The sequence below is a fragment of the Epinephelus moara genome, chromosome 1 (assembly GCF_006386435.1).
Source record: "Epinephelus moara isolate mb chromosome 1, YSFRI_EMoa_1.0, whole genome shotgun sequence".
NCBI lineage: Eukaryota > Metazoa > Chordata > Actinopteri > Perciformes > Serranidae > Epinephelus > Epinephelus moara.
In genome coordinates this window covers 39,085,828-39,097,177 of record NC_065506.1, presented here as the reverse complement: position 1 = coordinate 39,097,177, position 11,350 = coordinate 39,085,828, and the positions used below count along the sequence as shown (strand labels likewise).

Here is an 11,350-nt window from a genome sequence, read left to right as displayed (position 1 = left end):
AACAGACTGAGTTTCTTTCCACCACATAAGGCAGCAAAGACAGAATCAGACGTCTTTTTTGACATATGGTATCAAACCTTGACTTAACACCTGCTATCAGATTAACAAAACTGTACAGAAGTATTTCAGACAGTCTCCTACTCCATGTACAGTATTTCCTGCCATTTACATCAGTTCATACAGTCGATTTTCATCCACATCACACCTACAGTTATGAATCATGTAATATCACCAGCGAGTGTTGCTCCTCTACAGTGCAGTGTTGCTCACAGCTGCATTTGATATTTTCTGTTTCCATTTTTCATACTACACAGCAGGTCACCAGTGTGGGGTGTTCCTTTACAGAACTGAATATGGAGTCAATTGTTTTGTACCTCTGCACAGTGAACAAGCTGGTACATTAGAAACAGATCTGCTCTCATTAGGAGCACGACTGAGAACAATAGAGAAGAATCTAACAACAGGGAAAACTGTGTAACTGACCCACAGGGATCATAACCTTAATATAATGAGCCATCTTAAACACGATCCAGTTTTTCAAGAGGAAAAAATGACTTATTTTTTATTCAGTGTTAAGACTGAGAACCAATTTCCAGCAAATACCCCTCCAGTAAATAGGTTTTAAATAAGGCACCGATATGTACAACACACCTTAATACACAGGATGATTGTTGAAAGGGAAACTTCACCATAAAATAAATTTCTGTTTAGAAAAACAAAATCAGACAAAACACTAACAACCAACAGCCTTGTGCTTAAATCCCCACACAAACATTGGTGCATAACTTTAGCTGAAAGGCACTGAGGTTACACCTAGACAAAATTATTTAGTGTTTCAGTAACAAAAAGGTCAGAACAGGACAGCGTAAATATTCACAAGTACAAATGTGAAAATACCTAAAAACAAGTAGGTAGAAAGCAGCTAGAAAATACGAACAATCTGCGACTATTCAGTAACACGTGACTTTTATCTGCAGTATAATTCATATAAAGTCAAAAGAATGGATAATCGACAGATAACTATTGTGTTCTTTGTGCTCATTAAAGGGAAACTTCAGTGTTTTTCAACCTGGACCCTATTCTCCCATGTTTTTGTGTCGAAGTGACTAATGGGAACAACAATACCTAAACTGGTTTAGTATTGAGCAAGAGCGCTGCAGTCTGCAGCTGCGAAACAGGCTACAATGTAACCCTTCAAAGCGATGGCGCACCCTCAATAGCCCCTTTTACACTGTTAAAGGCGGGAGTGTTGTGCTGTTATTCGCATTCTTTAAAAAAACGTACAAAAGCAGAATGGGGGGACAGAGTTGTCTTGCCAATAAGCCGGCAGTGGAGTTGGTAACAGCACTGAATTTACATTAGTGTAAAAGGGTCAGCAGGCAGGACGGGACGGTTTTGATGACATGTTATGTGTGTGACTCATCGGCAGGAGATTTAAAAAACAGCCAGAAGCTGTTAGCAGCGAACTCAAGGAAGAAAAACAGACACCAAAAATATTCACACACTGGGGAGATAGTTCATTGAGGAAGCTCCTTAACTTCTAAACAGAGGATGAGATCAAACTCTATTTAACAGAGACATGGGATGCTATTGCTATTGTTAAGAAAGCTCTGTCAACATGTATGTTATTTGTCACACTAGATGCCGACACTGTTCGTTACATGTCGTGCCTGTCACACCTCTTTTGCTTCTGGAAGGCTGGCATGCTGTCTGAAATCACACACTGGGGTGGCATGAAGGTGGTGTTGTTTGGCCCTGTATACAAAAGCATAGCCGGCGTAATGAAGGGTCTTTGTTGCGGCCCAATTGCGGGATCTCTGTGTAAAAATGGCTTTTGTACAACCACCAAAAGTGCTTGGTTTTGCCACTGACAGGCTCAGATTTTCATTACTGTTTAGTCACAGACAAAGACAAAAAACTTTTTCCTTTCCTTTTGCTTGATCCGATCTGTTTGTTATTGTGTCTCACCAAGTCTCACTCAAGGAGAAATCTCTCTTCTGAGGTCTCGCAAGTGGAGTTGTTGCAGGAAGACAGTAACAAACAGCCCGGACCAAGCAAAAGTAAAGATAAATGTCTGTCGGGTCCTTTTCATAATGTTGTCAGTTGCTTAAAACAATCCGAGCTTCTCAGTGGCAAAAACAAGAACTTTCAGTGGATGTAAATGAACCATGCGCTCTTGCCCTGTGTGGTTACACCGCAGCCTGTTTCGGTGCTGCTGACTGCAGCCCTCTCAATTCAAAAATTGTTTTCTCCATTAGTCCCTGAAGCCCTATTCGCACAGGACAAGTGTTACCTGGGGATCTCTGGTTATTTGCAATAATTGCCGAGGTTGTCTGTGATCTTAATCCCGTGCAAATCGACATCTTGCTGATCTGGGGTTGTATTCAAGTTCTTTTGTTCTCTCCATGGCTTCTTTCTGCCTCTTTCCAGGTTGAGAATTACGGAGGCTGAGATGCCGATTATAAATGAACGTCATGACAGAGAGGGTCGAAATCTCAAATGATGATGAGATGGATTAAATGTGACAATGTGCGACAGAATCGATTCTGTTTGTTTAACCCACATTTTTAAAAAAGAAACGGTGGTGAACACTACTTCTCTGCTAGTGGTGATTTGTAGTGTGTCTGTGTTGTGTAGAGTGGAGTTACAAATGACTGTGTGCATCATATCCGGGGGGATAATGTCAGTAAATCTGAGTAAAATACAGACTTTGCTTATCCTGTGTGTATGCGCTGCAAGAAACATGACGTGAGGGGTAATTTCTGAATCACATGAAGTCCCCAGGTAACACTAGTCCCTTGTGAATAGAGCTTTAGACACACAAACATGGGGAAATAGGGTCCAGGTTGAAAAATACCAAAGCTTCCTTTAATACACTCCTCTAAGTAAATAAGTCTTAACTCTATACTATGTCAGTAACTTTACATAAATAACCTGCACCCTGTCTTTCAGTTTAATCCCAGCAAGGTGCCATACTATGACAGAAAACGTAATGGTTTTAACAACTCAATTAAAATGTGCCGTTTTAGTTAAACTGCTTCTTCATTCACCCTAACATGAGCTCTTTGTCTCACTTCATCTAAATCAGTAAACTGATTAAAACAACAGAAAGATTAAACCTTCATCCCATCACCTTCATAAATCATCAGTTTGTCCTATGCACTATTATTATACACGTTAAAACATACAGCTTAGTGAGCAAAATTCAAACAGCAACTGTGTTCATCAGTAGTGAAGTATTTAACATTATGCATCTCATTACAGGGGAGCAGTAGTATAAAGTGTACTGTATACATTAAAACTGTTCATACGACAGCATGGCTTGGTTACCCTTGAACACTCTTCATGCTGCTGTAATGACAAAAGTATGTATACATACATTATGTGGACCCATCATTCAATGATGGTAAAACATCGTCATGTCAAGTATGCTCCTTCTATAATCCCAACGCTTCGCAGTGTTTATTTTTCAGGCCCCAGTATGTTATTCCTACATGAACTGTGAGATGGAAGAATCCTAATACTTTCCGCCAGCGTATTTAACAGTGACGGGATTTAAATAAATGTACTCTATCACTGAACCCCAGCCCTGTTCTGTGGCTCACTGCAGATAATCTCACATTTACATTTTTAGTCGACTATGTTAAATATATGTTCCAGTTAGTCATACTGTGATGAGGTGTTGCCAGTTATTTTGTGTCGTACCCACTCTGCCTCCTTTGCCTTGTTGTATTCAACTTCAGTTTGGGATTCCCTACAATTCCCAGAATAACTTTTGAGAGCATGAATTTGCTGATGAGGGTCGTGAAGAGTTCAATAACAACCAAGGCATGTGCAAGTCATTACATGCTTGAATAAGACCTCTAGCTTGTTTTCTGTTTTATAAGTGGAGAACAGGGACACTTCACTGGGCTGATCTTGTAGCGAGAAGAATTCCCCTCATCATAACTTACTTGTTTTTTTGCCCTTTTTCATTAAATATCAAACCCATATCCCCTAAACCCATTGAAGTATGTTGGGACATGGCCAGGTTGGTCAGAGAAGAGACTAGCCTGAGGCACGAAGGAGTTGGGAAACAGCCTAATTTCTCTAGCTCCTGCCAAAGGCTCCCTGGGCAGCAGAGGTGGCGGCGCTGGCTGCAGCAGACTGCACGGTTCGGTTGGTCAGGACTCCGCTGGAGAACTCCTGCTGAGCCTTGGTGAAGCTGGCACCTGTCCTTCTGTACTTAGAGTGGACCTGGAGATACAAAGAAAGGGGCACAGATAAGGGCAGTGACAGGTTCATAAATCAGAACAAAGGACAAAACACAAGGAGCTCATGTTCTCAGTCCCATCTGTCTGTTAAGACGATATCCCAAAACAACTGTTTTTGTGGGGTTTTTTGTGCCATTTTCTCATGAGCTATTGTATTTTTTTTGAATGAAAGAAAAAACTTAATAGCTTTCACTATGTGTATTTCAGTGCATATCTGGGTGTGTACAGCAGAAGCACATATTTGCAGATTGCCTGGCGCAAACACAAAAAGTTTTCTAGCTTCTGGGTTTACAGCTGGAGTTCCCACTTGGTTCATAGACTTTACATTGTGATGACATCACAGATTTTTAAATCGTGAAAGTTTTACAAATATAAAACCACCCTGGATCAAAAATTCATACAAGAAAGAGTCAATCTTGTTTACAGTCTGAGGTGGTCTGTCAACAGTTATACAGATGTCTCTTATTAGGGTGGTCTATGGGGAAAATGTTTTTGGGGTTTCAAGGGATTTTTTCACTGTAATACTGCGAATGACCACTGGGAAAAATTGGCTGCAAGGCTGAGCAGCGTTCCTGGGAGGCCGATTGCTTCTCTGTGCCAACTTTCAAGGGGAGGCAGGTTGCGTCTGAAGTTGCTGAGCGGCCATAACCAGCACCGAATGTACCTACCAGAAATCCTGAGTTTGGAGCTGATCTTGTGTATGGGCAGGGACGTAAAGCTCTGGGTAACCCTTCACTAAGATGATCAACTTCTCCTCCATATTTACCACAGACTGGTATTTACGAAAAAAGGAAAGATATCTGGCGCCTGTAACTGATTGTTCCTCGTCATATGACATGCAGTCTGTGGTACTGCGTTCCAAAACTTGTGTTTATTTCAGAGTGCTTGGGAACACCTGCTCGCCACAGCAGTGTCATTCTTGCTTTTGAGCATGTCCTCTGCATGTCTACATTGAAAACAATTGATGTGAGGGTGAAAAAAATGTGGCATGAGTCCAAACATGGCCACAGAGTGCTACTGACCTCAAAAAAATCTCTTTTTTTTCATTTTTATTTGTGAATAAATGTTTCCATCTCCTTGCATCTGCTCATGTCTCCATCTGCTGTATTGTGGTATATTTTGGTCGAATCTTTCCAAATAAACAGTTTGTAGTCAGACCTGCTTACAGTGTTTCTGAACCTGTATAACTTTTCAACAGTTTCTAAATCCTTATATTCCCTCTGATGTCTTGGTTCCCCTTTTATTGCAGCTGCACTGCAAGTTTTTGTCACCACCAGTTTTAGTATCTCTTGTTATGTTTCTCTCTTTGATCTCTTTGCGCTGTCACTGCGTTGGAGCAAACAATATCAAGCCACAGTGGGAATACCCATATTTATATATGTCTACTGCACCATGTTCGACTTTCTTTTTTGGTCTAGACTGCAGTTTAAGCATAATAAGGGATGAATAATGTCAGCTACCCAGAGAAACATTAAGTTTATCTTGACTGGTTAATATTCAAATAGTGACCACATTATGTGCAAAGTGCAAACTGTAACACGACTCAATAGTCTCTGTTGTGAGGAGAAGTTTTACATAAGCATACCATTTTCAGGAGGATGACAGCCAGGATGGCGTTCACAGTGAAAAAACCAGCCACCACCATCATGACCACAGCGACAGCCAAGTTTGACCGGATCATGCTGATGGATGAGATCCATCCGCTGTCAACAACAGAGACAACAAACAGCCTTGTGTCATTTTACACTTCCTCTGCAGTGAGTGTGTGCTGTACAGTAGACAACAGAATATTTCTGGCATTCATAATCATATGAAACCGACTGAATTAAAGAGAAATGAGCCAACGTCCTAACCTGCCCCAGTGACCGATAGAAAAGCACGAAGTTTGACAAAGCGAATAATGGAAAAGTGAAAAGCCTAATATATTACATGATATAGAAAAGAAACCCAAAGAGAAAAGTTCCACACACTTACAAAGAAGCAACCCAGACAAGTTAGGGCAGCAGGAATCTGTCAAAGAGATGCAAGAGAGGAGATACACGGAAAGAATACACACACACAAACACATAGGCATGAATGAAGTGAACTCATGGACCCATGCATACCCAAAATGACTACGAATCCATCCAAAGCACAGAATCATTCTTACTGATGAAAACAGACCCTTGTTAGCATGAACAACTATCATTCACACCACACGACATGCAGATAATTGTTCTCACTGACCTGTTCCCCCACTTTGGGATCCCTACAGTCTGGATGATGTACACTGCCACTTGGAAGAAGAAGACAAAAAAGAAGAAGAAGAAGCTGAAGGAGCTGTCGGACCTGAGGAGGGAAACAGACAACACAAAGGACATGTTATGAATGATATTTAGGATTCAAGAGGACATTTAAGTGTACAACTTAGGGCTGGGCGATATGGAGAAAGATATTGTGATGATATTCTAGGGTTGACAATGCTACTAATGCTTTCATAAAATATTCACACAATATGAGTTTTGATAAATAATCATTAGTTTTATGGATATAATTACTAGGTGAGTAAATGCAAATAAAAGAACAGCTCAAACAGTCTTGGTAAGTTCAGTAAAATACATCACATCTGTGATGAAGCTTTTAAAACCAGGGAAAGACTTATGACATTACTATATCAATATGAGGGATTTCAGATGCTTCTCCTTTGAAGCACTGAACTGTGAGCAAGAAAACTCTGAAAACTTTATATTATGTCAAAACAAAACAAAACAAAAAACACTGCTGACGAGTTCATCTCCATGTTTCTACTGCTTGTGAAACAAACAGTTCCATCCGGTCCTGTAAGTAAAGCAAATCAAAGATACTTCATCGTCAGTAAGACGCTGTACCTGAATGCCTTGTAGACGGGCCTGTACCAGCAGATGAAGGCCACAGGGGTGAAGAGGATGAACCAGAGGATGGACAGACCGAAGTCAACACCATTCGCTGCGTCTGCAGTGAAGTAAGCCAGGCAGGCCAGCACGTTGAGGAAGAGAGTGGCACTGTGGACTGTGGAGACACACAGGAAACAATGAGCTAGACTACCATCAAATATATCAACATGTAGACAAATACACACCACTGCATCACTGTACTGCCCGTAATGCTAAATATCGATTCTTATTCATGCAGCGGCGCACTGCTATGAGTCCATGAACAAGGCAGGTGTCTTGCCAAACCCCTGCCAAACCTACGCTCTACAGGTATAATAGGGGCAGCTGTGGCTCAGAAGGTAGAGCGGATTGTCCACCAATCAGAAGATCGGCAGTCCAATCCCTGGGCTCCTCCAGGCTGCATGTCAAAGTATCCTTGGGCAAGATACTGAACCCTAAAATGCTCCTGATGGCTGTTCCATTGGTGTGAGAGTGCGTGTGAATGGTTACCAAGTAACAGGTGGCACCATGTACATTAGCCTCGGCCACCAGTATGTGAATGCCTGTGTGATTGGTGAATGTGACTCGAAGTATAAAGGCATTTAGGTGGTCAGAAGACTAGACACATGCTATACAAGTTTTAAAGTGAGACAGACTTGTTAACATACCAAAACCATCACATGTCAACCATCCTATCTTATGGATCAATAACTCTGACATTCCAAACCATCAGGTACAAAGCAAACACTGCATTCAGATGTACTTACACATCCAGAGGTAGTACATTCTCTTGCAGATCCTGCGATAATCCTCCGGGATTTCCTCCTCAAAGTCCTGATAGAAGCAGGGCTTCACAGGGGAGAACTTAGGAAGAGGTGGCCAGTTGTTCTCTTTAGCTGACAGACAAAAGAAATCAGAGGTGGATTAACGTTGTGAGCTGTGTGTCGATTATCATTCGTACATATGACACAAGTTTACATGCAACCTCTAAGACAACTACTTACCACCGGTGTTGACCGCTGTGCCTCCGGTCCTGTTCTGTAGCTCCTGCTCCTTCCGCTCCAGCTCGGCTGCCTTCTTCTCCAGCTCCTCCTGCTGTTTGATCAGTTTAGCCTGGCCAGCAGATGCATTTGCCTGACAGTGGGTGATGGAAGAGCTGTGTTGTTTATTAAATAGCGATGATGTGAAGGTAATGAAGGAGGCTCCAATGACACTGTCTTGCTTGTATATAGAAAGGTTTATTACAAGAAGTACAGCATCTATCAAGCATCCAGGATGCTTGGAGAGGTTCTCAGCCAATGTGAACTGCTCTGAATAACGGCTCAATTTACCCTGCATATATAGGTCGGTTGTTTTGATGAACTTTGAGACAAAATGTGACAAGTGACAGAGAGACAATCTAGATGGAATCCAACCTTTCATCTTACTTATCTATCCTTGACCTGGGCCATAATAAAATCTTGACCTGGGCCCCTAACTGATCATATAAGACCCCGGTCATCACATAACATGTGGCACGTCAGATACTACAGCTGCACTCTTAACACTGTGTTCAGTATCGTCCCTGCATCACTACAACTCCCTGTGCATTTTTCCACCTAGCAGCACTGTGATGGGAAATTCATGAGCTTCACCACAGGCAGCAGTAAAGCCACTCCACACCTTATTCTGCTGTGTGAGACTCCAGCTCCTCCTGAGACCAAATGCTATACAGATTTTGTGATCACTACTACTACACTGACATCAGAATCAGAATCAGAAATACTGAGAAGTAAGAAGAGTATGAAATAAAAGGATGTAACTATAGAGCATTAAAATTGAAATGAAATGCGCATTAAAATAAAAATAAAATGCACATTATACCACCATGTTTAACAGTAGTACTTAAGATCTAAAAACTAAAATATCAAAATAAATTATATATCGTCACTGTGTTGATGCTGTACCCAATTTCATTTAATTACAGATATAGTTGTATTGACAACTACGTTGGCAGATAAGAGACAAAATATTGTACAAAAGAGCTCTGGCAAGTTGATTGTTCATCTGAGAATGTGTAAAATAAACATACTTGGGTCCAAATTCTTGTGTCACAATAATCATAATCAAAATGTAATGTTACATTTACCCAACTATTGTAATTACATACAATCTTGGCATGCTTGTGCTTTATTTTAACTATTTTCATGTTATGCTACTGTACACTGCTACTCAACATCTCAGAGGTAAATATTGTGCTCTACTGCTTTTATCTGAAACTTCTAGTTGCTATAGTTACTAATTACTTTTTACACAAACTGGAATTACTGCCCTGCGGCTGTATGCTTCTGCAAACCAGTCAAGTTGCAGTTACAGTTTACATCCATGGCGGTGAAAACATGGATGCTTCACACACATCCTCCCCCCCAACAGCAAAGTTTAAAGAAGGACACCCAAGATTAGAGTCACCAATTCAGTTTCTGACCAAATGTCTCCCCTTCTGTTCCTGAGTTTTGGCATTGTATGACGGCCAGAAAAGTGTTTTGCGGAACATGATGACGTCACAGTGAAGCTGACATTTGACCTTGTGGATATAAAATGCCATCACTTCATCAGTCTATGCTGTTAGAATTGTGTTTGTCAGAATCAGTGCATGATTTCCTTAGTTATGGCCAAAAACATGTTTGGTGAGGTCACTGTGACCTACACCTTTGAACACCAAAATCTGATCAGTCCATCCTTGAGTCAAAGTGAACGTTTGTGCCAAATATGAAGAAATTTCTTCTAGGTGTTCTTGAAAAAAACTGCTTTCATAAGAATCATGTTTGATGAGGTCCCAGTGACCTTTAAGCACCAAAATCTAATCAGTTTATTGTTGAGTCCAAGTGGACGTTTGTGCCAAATTTGAGAATGGGACGGACATACAGACACCCCAAGAACATACTGTCTCTGGTCATGGCTGTTGCCGACACAGAGGCATAAAAACACACGCTATGCTTATTTGATATGACTCAGTTTTAGACTACTAATCTGTTCAGTAAGTACACAAAGCATCTAAAATAGGCTCCACATGAACAAACTATAACATTAAAATGCTCTTACATGTATTAGTTAATGATAAAAACAGAATAATATAATATTCTATGATAATACAACACGGTGACAGGAGCCATCCTGCGTTGCGAGTACTTCTACTGTTGATACTTTGGTGGTAAAACATCTGTACTTTTACTCAAGTATCATTTTGAATTCAGGACTTTTACTTCAAGTATTTTAGACTCCACGACTGCATTTGTACTATGTGTTCACGTAAAAAGAGTCCTACATCAGCCTATGTGTTTTTATCTGTTCTTTATAAACTCTCGATACCAGCCTCAAAAATTCACCAGTGGTCAGAAGTCTACTCCACAATTCACTCATTAACTCATAAACACAAGGTTGTTATCATTATTGTCCTTGTCTATTGTTCTTAAAAGCCACGGTCAACTCCCAAAGACTGATTGCACTCTGGTTAGTTCATCTTAACTGACATATAAAGGGCCGAAATGTGATTTCACACCTTCTTATTTAATGTCCTTTATCTGTAAATGTGTGTCTGACTCACTTGTGGGGTCTGTTCCACAGAGGTCGGGAGGATGGCAGGTTGAGTGGAGGCAGCAGAGATGGGGATGGTCGTGCCAGAGTGGCTTCCCTGTGAGACGATTGGACAAACACTGCTTTTTTAATATCTTAACTCCCTCTCAATGATATGGAAAAACATCACATCAGTCTTTATATTAAAACAGAAGGGCTAACCATGTCAGTGGCAGAGAATGGGTTGAACTCTCCGACGCTGTCAGTGGCTCCACTGGTGGCTTGTGTGATTGAGGCATCCTGTAAAAAAACATAATGTGTTATTATGATGTATTGCTGAGTAGAGATAGGGCCTTCATATCGCTCTGCGTCAGCTGTTAGTGTTGTATTCCCCAGGTTTTTGGATGACTGCAGGGTCCAATAATAACCTTCATTGTCAACTCAACATCAAAGCATTAAGTACTTTCCCTCACATTTCTTTATTCATAAGGGACACAGGCAGGGCTTGACGCTAACTTTTTTCCCAAGGAGCACATGTGCTCCTAAGTTGAAAAAGAAAGGAGCGCACAAAGAACTTTAGGGGCACAATGTAAATTGATCAAATAATGTGTTTTCCGTCATAAACGTGATGCACATAGACATTTACAAGCAAAA

At 40.9% G+C, this 11,350-nt stretch overlaps 1 protein-coding gene across 1 annotated transcript in view; it reads right to left on the bottom strand.

Moving 5' to 3' along the window:
• Window positions 1-533: 533 nt before the first annotated feature.
• The window catches only part of scamp2l (secretory carrier membrane protein 2, like), a 15,232-nt gene continuing 4,415 nt past the window's right edge, over window positions 534-11,350 (bottom strand). The window contains exons 2-9 of the mRNA XM_050048110.1: window positions 10,919-10,996; window positions 10,728-10,814; window positions 8,149-8,278; window positions 7,912-8,040; window positions 7,121-7,280; window positions 6,480-6,581; window positions 5,839-5,956; window positions 534-4,236 (exon numbers count right to left, since the gene is read on the bottom strand). Of these exons, the coding sequence (XP_049904067.1) occupies window positions 4,090-4,236; window positions 5,839-5,956; window positions 6,480-6,581; window positions 7,121-7,280; window positions 7,912-8,040; window positions 8,149-8,278; window positions 10,728-10,814; window positions 10,919-10,996 (951 nt within the window). The 3' untranslated portion in view covers window positions 534-4,089. The remainder of the gene's footprint in view (window positions 4,237-5,838; window positions 5,957-6,479; window positions 6,582-7,120; window positions 7,281-7,911; window positions 8,041-8,148; window positions 8,279-10,727; window positions 10,815-10,918; window positions 10,997-11,350) is intronic.